General features: G+C 53.5%; 2 protein-coding genes across 3 annotated transcripts; both read right to left on the bottom strand.

Moving 5' to 3' along the window:
* Positions 1 to 328: 328 nt before the first annotated feature.
* LAG3 (lymphocyte activating 3) lies at positions 329 to 9,040 on the bottom strand. 2 transcript variants are annotated; one of them, XM_084765102.1, is made up of 9 exons: positions 8,900 to 9,040; positions 8,294 to 8,401; positions 7,918 to 8,065; positions 7,220 to 7,518; positions 6,334 to 6,597; positions 5,601 to 5,876; positions 1,432 to 1,668; positions 1,040 to 1,170; positions 329 to 545 (listed from the first exon to the last, which is right to left on the bottom strand). In XM_084765102.1, exons 2-9 carry the CDS (start codon positions 8,349 to 8,351, stop codon positions 387 to 389), a joined length of 1,572 nt encoding a protein of 523 aa, XP_084621228.1. In that variant the 5' UTR covers positions 8,352 to 8,401; positions 8,900 to 9,040; the 3' UTR covers positions 329 to 386. The 2 variants fall into 2 exon arrangements, with proteins under 2 accessions (XP_084621228.1, XP_084621227.1); XM_084765101.1 differs by lacking the exon at positions 8,900 to 9,040 and having other exon boundaries at positions 8,294 to 8,629.
* A 1,846-nt stretch (positions 9,041 to 10,886) lies between these two features.
* On the bottom strand, positions 10,887 to 15,210 carry PTMS (parathymosin). The gene is made up of 5 exons (XM_084765172.1): positions 14,818 to 15,210; positions 12,102 to 12,173; positions 11,814 to 11,892; positions 11,613 to 11,674; positions 10,887 to 11,424 (listed from the first exon to the last, which is right to left on the bottom strand). Exons 1-5 carry the CDS (start codon positions 14,860 to 14,862, stop codon positions 11,374 to 11,376), a joined length of 309 nt encoding a protein of 102 aa, XP_084621298.1. The 5' UTR covers positions 14,863 to 15,210; the 3' UTR covers positions 10,887 to 11,373.
* Positions 15,211 to 16,662: the final 1,452 nt, after the last annotated feature.

Raw genomic sequence — 16,662 nt, 5'->3', positions numbered from 1 at the left:
AGGAAATCAGGCCAGCCAGCACAGTGTGGGGAGAGCGGGGGAAGGGCTTTTGGAGGTCAGAAGCGAGGGCTCTTTGGAGCTTGGGGGAGGGGGACGGGGGTGAGGTGGGTCGGGACTAGGGGGAGGGGGACGACACGGCTTACTCAGGAGAAAGGCAGCAACATAGAAAGAGAAACAAAGAGGCTAGCATTAGACAAGGAAACGAGGAGATAGACTGGCTGGAGAAAGTGGGTTGGGAGACTGGAGTGGGAGAAGGGAGCCCCCAGCGGCCGGGAGAGCCAGGAACCTTTCCGGGGACAAGAAAGAGTCAAGACTCCGGTGTGCTGCTGACAGGGAATTTATTGGGACCGTGCTGCTGAGACCTGCAGGCTGCCTCAGCTCCCGGCTCAGAGCTGCCTGAGCTCTGGCTCCCGCTCCTCTTCGGGCTGTACCTCTGGCTTCTGTTCCATCGCTAGCTCCGGTTCTTGCTCGAGCTCCTCTATCTTGCTCGTAGCCGGAGGTGGGTGAAGCCCGTTCTCTAAGGCAGAAAATCTTCTCCGCAGCCACTGTGGGGAAAGGACAAAAGAGAGGGCAAAGGAAGAGAGGATAGAGGAGGAGGAAGGAACAAAACAAACACCGAGGTCTTTTGTTTTCTTTTCAGTCCACCCCCTCTGGCCCAGGGCCTTCTCTCAGCCGCTTTAAGCTTCCCAGTTACAGCCGGGCTTTAATAATACCTATGTAAGAAAAATCCTGTCTCAGCAGGGGCATGAGCCCACACTCGGGGAGGCAGAGGCAGGCGGATCACTGTGAGTTCGAGGCCAGCCTGGTCTACAAAGTGAGCCCAGGACAGCCAAGGCTATACAGAGAGACCCTGTCTCAAAAAACAAACAAACAAACAAAAAACAAAATCAAAAACAAAAAAGCTTCCCAGTTACAAGGTGTTCCCAGTACAGGGGCTCTGGGAGCATATTCAGAATCCATTATGGTTGTCTTCCTCAAGGAAGGGGTCCCACAGAGCACTCTGAGGTCTGAGGACAGGGAGAGCTGTGTCCTGGCTCACCTGTTTTCTCCATAGCTGAAAGCCAAAGGCCGCAGTCACCAGAAGGAACAGAGAGAAGGCACCAAGGATGAGAAGGAGAAAGAGGTGGCTTCCTTTAAGGTCACCGGTGAGTCTCCTCGCACTCCGGGCACCTATGAGGAAAGCGCTGCTTTAGATTGGGGGCTGGAGATGAAAAAGGAGACCTTGCTGCCTTTATCGATGCAACGAGGTCAGAGAGTTTAGGGGACTTGACCAGGATCGTTCAGCTAATTAATGACAGAAATAGGTCAGGCCTAGAGAGCTTGAAGTCAGGTCCCTGAGTGGGAAGGGGAGAATGTGGAGGGTGGAGGGCCTGGAAGGCGATTGAGGTGACTGCTTTCGGGTTGGGGCCATGGCATTTTGGAACCTCAGACCTGAACTAGACTCTGCGACCGACGTCGCTGCTCCAAGAAGCTTCTGTCCCTGGTACAGCTGGCACTGCCAATGCTCAGACAGGAGCCTGGCCTTCTGTATCTCCAGCTCAGGGCCTGGGCAACTCCCGGACCCGTTGTTCAGCGGCCACCACACAAACCGTTCTCGTCCAGACGCTGGGGTTACTTCACATAACAGCTTCCCAGGAGAGCCAGGTAACCCAAAGGATTTAGGAGTCACTGAAAAATTAGAGGAAAGAGATCTCATGGGGTGGCGGGGGTCTTGACCCCTTAGCTGTTATCAAGGTTGCAATCCCACACCTCTGCCACCTGGCTCTCACTGGAGATCAGATTGGAGAAAGGACAGGGGCAGAGATCCTAGGCCATGACTAAATTTATCTTTGGTTTTCTTTTGTTTTTTTTGAGACAGGGTTTCATGGAGCTCAAGCTGGCCTTGAACTCCTGATTCTCCTGCCTCCATCTCTGAAGTCCTGAGATGACAGGGGTGTCCCGCCTGGCCACAGTAATCTTAAAACAGTACTCTAGGGCTGGAGAGATGATGGCTCAGAGGTTAAATGCACTGGCTGTTCTTCCAGGGGTCCCGAGTTCAATTCCCAGCCACCACATGGTGGCTCCTAACCATCTATAATGAGATTTTTGTGCCCTCATCTGGCATGCAGGCAGAAAACTGAATAAATAATAAGTATATAAATCTTCAAAACAAAACAAAAAACAGTGCTCTAATTTGATTGCTTACCTGCTCAAAATGTTGCCAACTCTTCAAGACATTATTCAAACTCAAAGTGGTCCCGAAGGCCACGTGAGAACTATTATTCCTGCTGGGGCTATACCTCAGTTGGCAGAACACTTTCCTACAACGTATAAGTCCTTGGGTTCAATTCCAAGCACCACATAAACTGATACAGGAAAATCAGAAGTTAAAGATCTACTATACATTGAATTCAAGGTCAGCCTGAGCTACATACATAAGACCTTGTTTTAAAAAGGTAGAAAAAAGGCTGGAGAGATGGCTAAATGGTTAAGTACTTGCTGTTCTTCCAAAGGACCCGGGTTCGAGTCCCATCACCCACATGGTAGTTCACACTCTTGTCCAGATGCAGGAGACTACCAATGCCCTGTTCTGTTTCTGTGGGCAGTGGACACAGATGTACAAGCACACAAAACACCCATACACAGGGCTGGAGAGATGGCTCAGCAGTTAAGAGCACTGACTGCTCTTCCAGAGGCCCTGAGTTCAATTCCCAGCAACCACATGGTGGCTCACAACCATCTGTAATGTGATATGGTACCCTCTTCTGGCCTGCAGGAGTACACGCAGGCAGAGCACTGTATACATAATAATAAATAAATCTTTAAAAGCAAACAAACAAAAAAAAACCCACCCATACACATATAATAAAATACAATTTTTTTTGGACAGGGTTTTTCTGTGTGGTCTTGGCTGTCCTGGAGCTCACTCTGTAGACTTAAGACTGGCCTCAAACTCAAAGATGTACCTGCCTTTGCTTCCCCAGTGTTGGGAGTAAAGGCTTGCTCTGCTGCCACCTCTACTACCACCACCACCAGGCTTATAAAATACATTTTTCAATAAAATACAATGGCGAGGTGGTTCAGTTTTTACTAAGTTATCAGAATTTACTGATCTTCCAGAGGACCCATACTCAGTTCACAGCACCCACACTGGCAGCTTCAGGGGATCCAACACTCTCTTCTCACATCTCCTTGGACACCCATGTGCACTCACACACAGAAACACACACACACACACACACACACACACACACACACACACAAGCATATTCTCTTCTAAACTGCTCAGACTCTCAATGGTCAGTCAGATGAATTAGCACCCAGTACTTCTGACAATGTCCCTTGCCTTGGCTCACACCAGTGCCCCGCACCCCTGCTTTGGGGTACCTTTGGCCCCTCCTTGAATGTAACCAGTTGATGGATCTACAGGCAGAACATGCATGCTCAAAGCTAACCAGAGAGAAGGTGGCAGGAATAGACAAATGGTGAAGGCCCTTGACCCAGCTGAACATGGCATATGGGGGACTTAGTGACACAGACATCCAAGTTTCAAGTTTAGCGCTTGCCAGCGGTGAGGACTTAAGAACATTCCTTCTCTGTAAAACCAGTGATGATCCTTCTCCCACTGAAGAGCTGAATAGACCTGATTTTCTTTTTTTTTTTTTTTCCAAGACAGGGTTTCTCTGTGTAGCCCTGGCTGTTCTAGAACTGGTCCTGTAGATTAGGCTGGCCTCAGACTCAGAAATATAACTGCCTCTGTGCCTCCTAAGTGCTGGAATTAAAGGCAGGCATGTATGTGTGTGCGCATGCGTGTGTGCATGTGCGCATGCATGCGTGCCCGCACAGGTGATCTTTTAGAAGACCCTAGAGGACTACTGGTTTAGCCCAGATGATAGCTCCCTGGCAGAATCCCTTGGTTCAATCCCCAACACCACGTACATTGGGTGTGGTGGCTGTCTGTCTATAATCCTAGCATTTGGGAGGTGGAGCAGGAGAATTAGAAGTTCAAAGCCATCCTCCACATATAGTGAGCTTTAGACCCATCTGGCATTCATCAAACCCTATGTCAAAAGAGAAGAGAAGGAGGTGAGGAAGGAGAAGGAAGAAGTGAGCATTGGAGGTCAGGCATGGCAGCTCATACTTGTAATCCCAGTACTTGGAAATAGAGGCAGAAAGATCAAGAGTTCAGGAGTTCAAAGCCAACCTCAGAGCCTCAGATATTTAGACTGTAAGATGCTGGCCATTAACACTGGGCAGAAGAATGGGTGGGCTTCAGGGACTGATCTAATGTAGCAAAGAAGGGTTTGGGATGAATGGGAGCCCAATGGGGTCACTAATGGACTGAGTCAGCAAAAGGATTGACATGAAAAGGTGGGGTTCCCTGTGAAGCTGAGGGGTACAGTCAATATAATATTTAGCTAGAAGTATAGAAAAAGTGTGAGGGACTCAGAGCTGGCATTCTAGGGCCATGCTTTTGTTAGTTCATCTACTTAGTCAAGTAATCAATATTTGTTTGTTTGTTTGTTTGGAGACAGGATCTCATGCAGCCCATGCTGGTCTTGAACTCACTGTGTACTTTGGGGTTAGCCTTGAATTCCTGATCCCTCCTGCAAAGCGTTGAGATTACGGCAGTGTGTCTTCCCCCCCCTCCCCCCAACCTGGCTCCAATATACACTACTAAGCATCTACCACGTGGCGCTTCTTACTGCTTAGTGGCCTCAGGTGAGTGCTGCAGATGTTGCTAATCCATCATGGCTGGTGGCTGCCAAGCAATGAACACACACCCTCTGCTTTTGTGTTTTGGTTTTGTTTTGTTTTACCTGTTTTTATGTTATACTGTCTTGGAAAGTCCTTACCCAGTAAATATTTGCTGACAAGGGACTGATTTATGAACTCCTTCCAAACCCAGGTCAACTCCCACAACGTTAATGGAGCCCTAGGCCAAAAGCAGACTTTTGCCTCCTTTTTTTTTTTTTTTCACTATTCAGATTTTTTTTCACATTTTTATCATCTCCATATCTAGCTTCTGAGACATCCCGCCAGTTCAGCATCGGGGAGTCCCTTAGACTAGAGTGGAACTTTTATTTTTGTGACTCAAGGGGAGACTTTCAGTTTCAGTTTTGTTTTTGTTTTGTTTTATCATGGAGGTTTTTAAAGGAAAAAAAAAAGCTTATAATTTGACAGGTGCTGTCGTACGTGCTTGTAGTCCCAGCACTTGGGAAGTAGAGGCAGAAGGATGGGGGGAGTTGAGGGTCATCCTAAGCTACATGACAAAAGGCACTTGCCATGTAAGCTGGCAACCAGTCCCTAAAACCCAGAGAAAGGTGGTGGAGGGAGTCTCTGAGTCTACAGAGTTGTCCTGTGACCTCCACACATGTGCACTCACTGTATTCACACACTCACACATTGTCACACACACACACTGCCTCACACACACACTGTCACACACTCACACGTTCACACACACATACACACACACACACACACACAAATTTAAAAGAAAAGAAGCAACAGCTTGAACAGACTGGCCTGGCATCAGGGAGTACGTGTGCACTGACTTTGCCAGCCAACACTCCTGCCCTGTTCTTTCTCGCCTGAAATGGAAGCTATTCCTTTCCCACCTGTGATGACTGCCAAAGTGACAATGGCACTGAGCTGCCGCCCCTGAAGATGGATACTGCAGGTGTAGTTGCCAGCCTGGGCCAGGCCCACAGCCTCAAGTTGAAGGGTGAAATGGCTGCCCTTTCCAGCTACCAGGAGCTCAGGGCCTCCCCCAGGAGGAGTCCAGGTGGCAATGAGCAAAGAAGAGGTCCCCACACCGGGGGACAAGTGACAAGGCAGCTCCACCCGAGAACCTGCAGCAGCATACACTGTCAAAGGGGCTAGGGGCTCCAGACCTGGAAAGAAAGGGAAAACAAGTTAAGCCAAGGGGGTCAATACGCAGTGGGGTGTGTGTGAGGGGAGCCAAGGTCAGTACGCAGTGGGGGGTTGGGGGGAGTGGGGGGGACGACTTTGAGGAAGGCAGGCAGAAGGGTGAAGGAAGGATTTGGCCAACACACACAAAAGAAAAAGAACAAAGCAGACAAACTAGGGAAACCGGAAAACTGCATACTGGCCTGAGCCAGCGGGAGACCAAAGGCTATCTATCTGAAGGCTGGACAGCCAAAAGGGCAAACTACAGTGAGAGAGGGCAGCTAAAAGACCCCCAGAGAGGAGGGGGTTTAAAGGGCACCGAGATAGAGCAATCGGAGGTGACACCTCAGCTAAGATGCAGTTTTGGGGGCCCATGAGTCAGAGGAGGTGGGGAGCAGGATGGAGTTGCGGTCAAAAGTAAAGATAGCTTAGAAGAATTACCCAGAATCTTGAGGTTGTACGTAATGGAGACGTTGAAGCCATCTTTGTAAGAGAGGACACAGCCCCAGGTCCCAGTGTCCATGGGGCTGACTTGGGGCAGTAAGAGGAAACTTTCAGCTAAGTGGTGACGTGGAGATTCGTGGACAGGGACTCGGCTCTGGCCCTGGAACCAGTGCACAGAGACTGGGCGGTCAGGGCGACTGAAGGAGCAGTTCAGAACGACCCAACCAGATGGTGCAAGGGGTCCTGGAGGACTGACAGTCACTGTGCAAAAGTTAAAAACAAAAACAATAACAAAAACAACTGATCAGTCTACTAGACGGAAACACCTTTTTAATGCAGCTGGCCAGACCAAGCATGGAGTCAGGGATATTGCCTTCAGATTCTCTGCAAAGTCTCCCATTCAAACTCAGTACTTGAAACCTGGGGCTGCTTAACGTGGATCTCCTGGGGACCTGGGACTCCTGTCCACTGTCTCCTGCCTCCACTTTACTTAACTTGGCCCGTGCCTGAGGATGAGCTATGGATGTCTTAAATCAATCACTCTGTGCACCCCAACCCCCAAAGAAAGGTGCCTCCCCACCTCTACCTCCACCAGGGAGGACACTCCCGCTGTAGGTGGAAGACCGTGTGTGTGTGTGTGTGTGTGTGTGTGTGTGTGTGTGTGTGTGTGTGTGTGTGATACAATTTCTCCCCATAGCTCCCTCATCCCCATATAGAGGCATGCATTTCAAGGGGAGCACTTTCCACTCTGCCATCAGGCGGCCATCCCTTCTTGTACACTTCTGGAGGTCTAAAGTATAACCCCTGCCATAGCTCTTCCTGCCTCGAGGCAACAGGGATCTGCTTTCCCAGCCCCTCTCTCCCTTGGTCCGGCCCCACCTACTCAAGGCCTGGCCGACGCGCAGGCGGAGACTACAGAAGAGGGTGCGGTCCGGGAGGCGCACAGCGGCGCGGTACTCGCCAGCATCCTCGCGCATGGCTGGGCGTAACCACAAGGAGAAGTCGCCGCGCTGGAGGCCGCGCTCACTTAGCTGCGCACGGGGATGCAGGGGCAGCCTGCCGCTACGCAGGCCTCCTGGAGCCATGCTCAGCACGGTGTAGGGACGGGGTGGCGGGCTCCCAGGCGAAGGCATCCTCCGGCGAAGGTCAAGGGCAGGATTGGGATCCAGTTGGTCTTGGCCACTGGATCGGGGGAAAGAATAGGACTGAGAAATTCCGGGGCAGTTTTAAAAAGCCATGCAGAGCATGCACTCCAAGCACACTCTGCGGATAAAGCCACCTGCCTAGCAGCCTCCCTTCCCCCCCCCTCCGCCCACCCCCTCTATAACTACCCTTGTCCCCACTTCTGTTGGTCTTCAGCACCATCTGTCACCGGAGAGGTGGTCAACTATAGAATGCAGATGTGTGGGGAGCGGGTTGCAGAGAAATCACAGGAAGCCTATGTGGGGGTAAAGGAGGCTGAGCCGCTGGCTTCAGAGGAACTCACACAAAAAAAGGACAGAACTGGCTTGGATGGGGTTTTATCAGGATGCCATTAGCACCAGATTGGGAGGTTCTGTCTCCCAGCCTTGGGGTTCATACCTGTCTGGTTGATGTTGCCAAGTGACCCCTCCTCTTCGCAGAAGGCTGGGATCCCGGTTGGGGAATTTGGGGCTGCAGGGAAGATGGACAGGAGCTCCCTCTTGGGCCCACACCACAGACACCTCGTTCCCAGGCCCTGAAGCCACGACTAGTGGAGCAAAAGAGAGGCCAAGGGCCATGAGCCAAGCGCTTTGAGACTAGAGAAGGACCTTGGCGTTCCCGAGAGAGAAAAACATCGTTCCTCCCTGCTGAGGGGAGACTGAGGTAGCTTTGGGATCGGAAGGGGTGCCCTTAAAAAAAAAAAAAACGGTATCCGGAGATCACCACTGAACTAAGGAGAAGTCCCTGCTGGCTTCTCCAGAACTCCCTGACTTACCTGGAGCTTCCCAAAGCAGCCGCAGAAACAATAAGCCTAGGAACGAAGCCTCCCTCATCGCTATGGTCTGGGCCTCCCCAACCCTCCAAGGGAGGTCAGGAAGAGGTCCTGGGAGGGAAGGAAAAAAAAAGGAGTTCTACAAGGAGGGAGATGAGGCGAAGGAAAAGACGTCAGGGTCAAGCGAACCACCAGCAGGGGGTTCTGGAGAGAGCTGGAGGGTAATTATTAGAGGGCAGGGCTGGGGCCCCAGAGCAGAGCCTAGGCAAGGCCACTGCAGTGAGCTGGGATGGTGCTCTGCTCCTCTGGGCCCCTTTTTTTTTTTTTTTTGCTTTCCTACCACCTTCCTCACTTCCCCTCCCCACTGCCCGCCCCCCAGCCCAGGGCTCAGGGTTTCGCTTCGCAGCGGAAAGTGTGAGGGGGCTGATTCCCAGCAGCCCTCTGTCTCTGTGGTGGCAGTCCCCTTGTTTACTTCCTCATTCTCGGGTCTCCCCACCGCCCCCTCCTTCACCCCTTCTCCCTTCTCCTTCCCCCTCTCTCTCTCTCTCTCTCTCTCTCTCTCTCTCTCTCTCTCTCTCTCTCTCTCTCTCTCTCTCTCTCTCTCCTCACCAAGCCTTTCTGCCTCGCATTACAGCTGTAACTTTAAGCTGCCTCCGCTGTCGGTTTCTTCTTGACAAGCTCCTTCCCCATCAACTTCCCAAGAACGTCACCGGCCCCTGCACACTGCCTCCATAGCTGCTCGGTATCTCTTAGGTAGGTACACAAAGACGTGTCACCATACCACAAGTTACCAGATCTGGGTAAGGGCTTGGTGGAAAAAGTATAGTAGCTACATGGTGTCAGTCCTCACTCTATAGACTGTACATTTTCCATAAAGCTCTTGTGAAACCCGATGCCCTCTCCTTCTGTACATAAGAGGAAGCCCAGGCTCACGGGCATTAAATAACCTTGCCAAGGTTAGGGGACACGGAAGGCAAAAGCTGTATAGTCCCTAACCCTATTTGCATTACGGAGTGGCTTTTCTTCTTCTAGGAAGATGGTGACAATGGGATACTTGTTTTAAATGTTGATTTTTATTTGTGTGTCAGTGTGCAGACAGAGTGAATACCACCTGTGTGTGAATGGCCAGAGGCCTGAAGAGGGTGTCGAATTATTTGGAGCTGGAGATCCGAGAGGGTTGTGAGCAGCCAGATCTGGACGCTGGAAACCAGATTCAGGTCTTTTGGAAGAGCGACAAGTTCCCGGAACCGAGGTACAGTAGGATGCTTTCCCAGCTTCCAAGTTCCCCCCAATAAACCGGGCGGTGGTGGCTGTGAGTTCGAGGCCAGCCTGGACTACAAAGTGAATCCAGGACAGCCAAAACTACACAGAGAAACCCTATCTTGAAAAAACAAAAAACAAAAAACAAAAACAAGTTCCCCCCAATTGAAGATTCTGTACTAAAAATTGAAGGTGCAGGACACCATCGTGCACAGCTATAATCCCAGCACTCGGAGGCAGTGGCAAGCAGATTTCTGTGAGTTCAAGACCACCCTGGTCTACTAAGTGAGTCCAGGATAGCCAAGGCTACACAGAGAAACACTATCTTGAAACCCACCCACCCCCTCAAAAAAAAATGAAGGCAAAACTATGGAAATAGAATGTAGAAATCGTGTAGCAAACTTTAAAACACACAAACACACACACACACACAATCCAGAGTTTGCAATGGGGGCACATATCTGTAATTCTAGATTTGGGGAGGTAGGGGTAGGATGAATTGAGTTTCAGGCTTGCTTGGGCTACATAGTAAGCTCAGGGTCACCATGGGCTTCGATATACCCTATGGTAAGAAAACAAAATTTGCCGGGCATGGTGGCACACGCCTTTAATCCCAGCACTCGGGAGGCAGAGGCGGGAGGATCGCTGTGAGTTCGAGGCCAGCCTGGTCTACCAAGTGAGTCTAGGACAGCCAAGGCTAACACAGAGAGACCCTGTCTCGAGAAAAAACAAAAACAAAAACAAAAACAAAAAAACCCAAATTTTAAAGAGTCCTTTAATCCCAGCACTTGGGAAGTAGAGAGGCCAGCCAGCGCTACATAGTGTCTCAAGAGAATAGAGACTGAGGCAGAATCCAACTGCTCTCTTGCTCAGCTCAGCCCAGGTAAGAAAATGAGAGAGCAGGTGACAAGGACTGATAACACACTGAGTCCTTCCCTGCTTCACTTAAGAGGACCCTCCTTCCCACATGTCAAAAAAACGTCCATGCTTGGCAGTTCCCTTTCCAAAGCCTAGGTTGAGACCTAGGCCTACCAGCCTCTTCCACCCTGGGGGCGGGACTTTCTGTTTCTAATCGGCCTGGTTCAGCACATCGGAGCTGGTAGCTTTCCACTGGGCTCAGCAGTGTCTACATCTTATGTGGGTTAACAAGATACTGTGCATTTCTTCGGAGGAACATCCCCAGGAACCCAAAACAGGGCATACGTTGTCAGGCCCCAGGGAAAGACCCTGGGCTCCTGAGGACTGGTCCTGTCTTCTACGATCTGGGTATGAGGTCTGCCACCCCGCTCTCCAACCTTTCATGCACTGACTGGACTCCGGGAAAGCAGGAGACAGGTTAAAAACAGAAGCGCGACCATTTCTTTATTAAATTATACAAAAAGGGGAGGGGACAGCTATCGGGGCTTGGCCCCAACCCCGGCCCCACCCCGGCCTGGCGCTGTCTGAGAGGAGGGAATCTGAGGGAGACCCAGGGGTCAGGCAGGAGAGAGAAGGGCAGGCTGAGAGGCTGGGGGTGCAGAGGGTAAGGAGAAGTTTCGCAAGGACTGGAACAGATGGGATGGTGTGGCAAGGCAGGGGAGCAAAGTGAAGGCCCGCTGGGGAGCACAGATGAGGCGGGTCAGGAGCTGGACCGATGGCAGTGAGGGTGCAGGAGCAGTGTCTGGAGAGATGGAAGAGAGAGGCTGGGTGGAAGGACAAGGGTCACAGCTCTGGGGGCAGGGCCAGAGCAGGGAGCCAGGAGAAGGGGGGGGCTGGACTTGTGTGTTCCTGCCCCACCTCCAGGACCTGAGGGGCCTCCCATCCCCAAGCCCGCTGGCAGGGGCTCATGCCGAAGCCCCATTTTCTGTCTTCTGCCTCTTGGGATCAGCTTCATCCTGTGGAGAGGGTAAGAGTTGAGGTAGCTGTACAAAGATCTCCCCCTGTTCTGTTGGCCCCACACCAGCCCCCGCCCATGCGGCCACGAGGACCTGGGTCTAGATTCAAAGGGCGCCCAGCCCCTGCTACATTCCCGGCAGCCCCTGCTACATTCCCGGCAGCTCTCAGGCTCCAAACCAGCTCCGACCTCCTCTTCAGCAGTTCTCTTCCGCACGGGGCCTTCGTCCTCCTCCTCCTCCTCTTCCTCATCTGAGGAGTCAGAAAGGAGTCGCTGGGGAAGGTTGGGAGGTTCTGGGTACAGACCCACCCCACCCCCATCCTGGCTTGGCATCTTCAACAGTTCCCTGACTGTTCCTTTGAGCCTCAATTTTTAACAGCCCGTCCCTACCTTCTTCATCGCCTTCATCATCATCCTCTCCGTCCTCAGCAGTTTCTTCTTCCTCCTCCTCGGCTCCGTTCTCCTCCTCCTGTTGGGGACCAAGCCATGGAGTGATATCAAGTTGGCTGTGCTGCCACTCACTGGGTGATGAAAGGGCTTAGGAGCCTCAGGGTAGGGAAGGGAAGAGGAGGGGTCAGGAGAAGGGCAGGAGAAGGACAGGACCCAGCACGCCCAGGAAGGTAAGTGGGGAAGGAAGTCTGGGCAAAGCCTGATCCTCTTCCTCCTGCAGCCTCACACCTCCACTACTTCTTTCTTTCTTTCTTTCCGGCCAGCCTTCTCCTCGACTTTCTCCTTCTTTTCCTTCAGGTCCTGCAAGGCAGAAGGTCACCTTTCTCTCAGTGCCAGTGATACACAGCTCTTGAGTCCCTCCAGCATGGTCTCCCCAACTCTGCAGCTAGGTCAAAGGTATTAAGTGAAGGTGGCCAGATTAAGACACAATGGGAGGAGGGCCATAATTGGCTGAGACCGGAGACTTTCATTCCCCAAGACCCAAGGGGGGGGGGGAGTGGGAAAGTGATGATCAAAGGGGCAAATGGCCAGAATAACTGAGGTTCCCCCAACCCATCAAGTTCTCCCAAACCTCCCCTAGCTTAGGGGTTCAGCTCCACAAAGCAAATCCCCCATCTGCTAGCAGCCTGGCTGCCCCACCCTCTTCACCCTCTCTGCTTGCCCAGGCTCTGTCTTTTGTCTATCTCAGGGGCCTTGGCCTAAGTTTGTTCTCTCTCTCTCTCTCTCTCTCTCTCTCTCTCTCTCTCTCTCTCTCTCTCTCTCTCTCTCCTGGGCATCCCTCCCAGCTTCCTCTTCGGCTTCTAAGGTCTTTGTTTCCCTGTTTATGTCTCCTTACTCCTCCTCCTGTTCCTACTTGGCCAAACAGTACAGGGATGTGAGGCTCGCCCTTTAGCACAGTCCCATGTCAGTTCCTATCCCCAAACTCTAGTTTTCAGTGTTCCCTGCCCTCTACCTTCATGCAAAGGAAGGAGGAAGCACAACACAGCAAGTGTGGGCCTGGATGGGAGGGTGGGCATTACCTGTCTAGAGCCCCTCCCACCAGGTGCTTGAACTCCTATTCTCTTCTGACACTGGGTAATCCCGGTCTGGGCACACACACAGGCCCTTCCTATCCCAGTAGGTCCCACCTCTCTCCCTGTCACACTCCTTGGCAGGGGCCACCCTTCTCCAATCTTATCTGATGTCAGCATACAACTCTGTGTACAGGATCCCAAGTGGGTCGGAGTTTTCACAAGGAGATCACCCCAGAAGGATGTGTCCTTTCTAGGACAAGACTGGGTTGTAAAAGAGGGACTTGGTGCCAAGTGACTAAGCCTGGGGACACTCGGCTCCCTTCTCTCTCTAGAGGAGAGCAGAGCACAGGACACTTGACCCTCTCACTCCTGGCAGGTTCTTCATTCTGATTTGTTGCTGTCACTTCTCTGTCACATGGTGTGTCTGGCACTTGTACCACCAGGTGGATTTTTCTTTACATCCTGGGCTGGGCAAGGACTAAGTCGGCTTAGCCTGAGCCAGGCCTGGCCTGAGTTTCCCATCAGGGTTGACAGAGGGGTGAGGGGAACAGAGGGAGAACACCAAGGACCAAAGTCCGCAGGGCTGGCCCCTCTCCTCCTGGGTCCTGTCCTCCTGGTCACTGTCCTTCCATGATCTCTTTTCCAGGAGGGCAACTGACCTGCCCCCAGCTGCTAAGCAGCTCTCTGGCCTCTCTACTCGGCACACAAGCTCACCCAGGCTAACACACCAACTCACACATCTACAGGGGAGCGCCCACTCGCTCCGGAGACACATGGCCGGTGTTTGGGCATTCTGGCACTCGCTCACGGGAGCACCGCGTAGCCAGGCAGCACTCACAAAGCGGCAACATGCCTCCTGGAACATCTCAGTCAGTCTCCACATGCACACATGTAACTGACACGGGCAGTCCCACACACTCGCTGGATCTCAGACATACAAAGACGCCTACTCAGTGAAATCACATGCCACCTCACAACCCACCGGAGGGCCACACAGGCACACCTTGTCAGATCTCACATGGGCCTTCTCCTACTGCCTTTTATTCTGTTAGCTCCCCCATTCCACTTGGGCCTCCAGAACTACACTGACAACCCCCCCCCCAAAAAACCTGGACTCCCCAGCCCCCAAGCCTGGCCGCATTAATTTCCCTAAGCGACACTCCGCAGTTTCCCTGGGGAAATTAGAGGAAGGCTGAAACGGAGACAAGGGCAAAGGGATGAGGCCGGGAAAGGCAGCTGCTGAGCTGCTGAGCGCCAAGACAGTTTGACGTATGGTCAGGCGATGCTGAGCTTCGGCTTTCTCGAAGGCTATTCTCGCCACCTTTCTGTCTTTTTTAGGAATTCGACATGAGGGGAGGCGATAAAGAGAAAATTGGAAGTCGGTGGTGGAGGGAGAACGAATGAGGATGAGCCCAAAGGGGACGAGGGAGAGGCGCAGCCCTCCGGGGACAAGCTCAGACGGTCGGGCTGCGAGGGGAGGGGCCGAGGAGTAGCCTCCCCGGAGAGTCCTGTTTACACTTGAGGATCCCAAACCGCTTAGCAGAGGAAAGGTGAGGTCATAGTGGAAAGAGACCTGAAGCCGCGGCATGGACAAGGGGCCCGGAAGGCGAGAGGAGCCGCTCTCCGACGGGAGGACGGACCGGGCCGAGTCGGACGCGGCAGGGCACCAGAGGGGTGGGGATGGCGGAGCCGGGCGCGGGCCGCTCGGTGAGGCCAGAGTCACCGCGCGCTGGGCCGCTAGAGGGCGCTGGCGGCGGGGAGCAGGGTAGGCAGCGCCGGGCTCCGAGCGGGGGGTGGGGGGGGAGGCGCAACGGGGTCCGCGGGGACCCGGCGCCAGGGCCGCTCGGGGCCGTCGGGGGCGACCCGGCGCGAAGGACCGCACCGGTCCTGGGGCCGCCCGGATGCCGGGCCGCCGCCGCCCCTGCCCGTACCTTGGCGCTCAGCTCGGCCGCTGCCTCCACGCTCTTCTCCGACATGGTGCCGGGGCCGGGGCTGGCGGGGAGCCGGGGTCCCGGGGCCGAGGCAGAGGGGCCCTGGACGGCGGAGGGTGGCCGCGGCCGGAACTTGGCGCGGTGGCGGCGGCGGCAGCGGCAGCGACGGCCGCTCGGCAAGCTGGCTCGCTGCAAGAGGCGGCAGAGGCGCGCGGGGTGGGGCGGGGGTGGGTCCCGAGCCGAGACCCGCAGGGCTGCGACCGTCCGGAGGGCGGGCGAAAGGGGTGATGCGGGCGGTGGCCGGCGAGCTCCGGTCGCGATCTCTCGGTCTTGCTTGCCGCCCCCGCACCAGCAGAGCTGCCGCCGACCAGCCGCTGCCGCCCCCGGGAAGGGAACCCGCTTTTAAGGCGGCGCTGCCCGACGGGAGGGGCTTCCCAGGGGTGGGGCAGGCGGGAGCGGGGAGGAGAGGAGAGGGGAGGGGGATGAAAGAGGAGGTTGGAGAGGTGGGGATAGGAGGATGAAAGCGAAGGGCGGGAGAGCGAGCGGGCGGGAGGAAGGACGAGACCAGGAGGGGGAAACGGAGAGACTGACGGCTCGGGAAAGAGCGGAGTGGGGCGAGGAGGTGGGAAGGGGTGGGGTTCCTGCGGGGAGACACCGTCCAAATGCCAGCCTACTGCCTGCGAGCTGGAGGCTGGCTCCTGGGGGCGCACTGAAGAGGTGGCCAGACTCCTGCTGACCTCCTCAAAGCCCAGAGATTTTGCTATAGGGCGGGAGCGGGGAGCAGATAGAGAGGCTGGGCAGGTATTTTGAGAAACCAAAAGCTGAAAGAAGACCAAGGGGGCTGCCGAACCACTTCCACTTTTTCCGCTCTTGTCCGCCTTCTCTAGGTAGCCTTGAGGAAAGGGAGAGTGCAAAGGACAGCCTGGGCCTGCCGGCTGGACCTAACGTTTGTGGTTCTTGGCCGGCTCCGTCTGTTTCCTGTGATCTGAGAGGAATCAGAGACCCCCTGCTTTTCTCTTCTACCTCTTTATCCTATCTTACCTGTGTCGTCTCTCATCCCCTGGTCCTTCTGTTTCTGTTGACCCCTTCTTCATATAGACCAAGGCCCTTCCTCTACAACCATCTACACCTCTCTTTTTATACCTCGTGTGCCCTTTAGGTTTTCCCAGACAGCACTGTTGTCTTACCTGCCTCAGTCACCTGGCCCTATTAACTTAGCTGATGTTCAGTTCTCCGTCCGGTCCCTTTATCTTTTTCCTTGCTTTGCTCTTTTCTGTCCTCTGCTGTCATCCTTTCTGTGTTCAGTTGGACCCTCTTTACAAACACCGGTCCCGATCGGGAGTTTCAGCCACACCCTATTGCATGCATCCCTCCGCGTCTCACGCCTAGGTTCGGAGTCTTTGGATCATTTTAAGAATCCTGGGATTTCAGAAAGAGACGGGGGGGGGGGGGGAGCGGAGGACTGGGATGTGAATTGGAGGTCAGAAAGGTGGATGAGGTAGAAGGCTGGACTTTGGAAAAAATTATTTTTGGGGTGTGTGTGTCATGTTTGCCCCGTCATTATTCTTCACCTTTTCCAAATAATTTTCTTAATAAAAACATCATTTTTAGCCAGATGACCTATTCCAGCCATTGGGAAGCTGAGGCAGGAGGATTGCCATTAGTTTGAGAGCATCTTGGGCAACACAGTGAGACATCTTACCCCCCCCCCTTCAAAAAAATTAGAAAAAGAAGCCATTGTTGATACTCCATCATCCTTTAGGATGTGAGTGTGTCAACACACCATTTTGTGGTCCCTTGCACACACCTCTTGGTTTCTCAGACTCTTAATTCAGTTTCTTGGTC

This window comes from Acomys minous (genome assembly GCF_964271855.1).
Source record: "Acomys minous genome assembly, chromosome: 17".
Classification (NCBI taxonomy): domain Eukaryota; kingdom Metazoa; phylum Chordata; class Mammalia; order Rodentia; family Muridae; genus Acomys; species Acomys minous.
The sequence above is the reverse complement of the archived record's forward strand: the minus strand, read 5'-3'. Positions and strand labels throughout refer to the sequence as shown.

Bases quoted from the DNA above. Each gene is read 5' to 3' on its own strand.
- PTMS (XM_084765172.1), bottom strand. From the start codon at position 14,862: ATGTCGGAGAAGAGCGTGGAGGCAGCGGCCGAGCTGAGCGCCAAG. The intron at 12,174-14,817 runs GTACGGGCAGGG...TCTGCCTTGCAG, and splicing joins CGGCCGAGCTGAGCGCCAAG to GACCTGAAGGAAAAGAAGGA. The intron at 11,893-12,101 runs GTGTGAGGCTGC...GGTCCCCAACAG, and splicing joins GAAAGAAAGAAGTAGTGGAG to GAGGAGGAGAACGGAGCCGA.
- LAG3 (XM_084765102.1), bottom strand. From the start codon at position 8,351: ATGAGGGAGGCTTCGTTCCTAGGCTTATTGTTTCTGCGGCTGCTTTGG. The intron at 7,519-7,917 runs GTATGAACCCCA...CCCCCGATCCAG, and splicing joins TGGCAACATCAACCAGACAG to TGGCCAAGACCAACTGGATC. The intron at 6,598-7,219 runs GTAGGTGGGGCC...ACTTTTGCACAG, and splicing joins GCGCGTCGGCCAGGCCTTGA to TGACTGTCAGTCCTCCAGGA.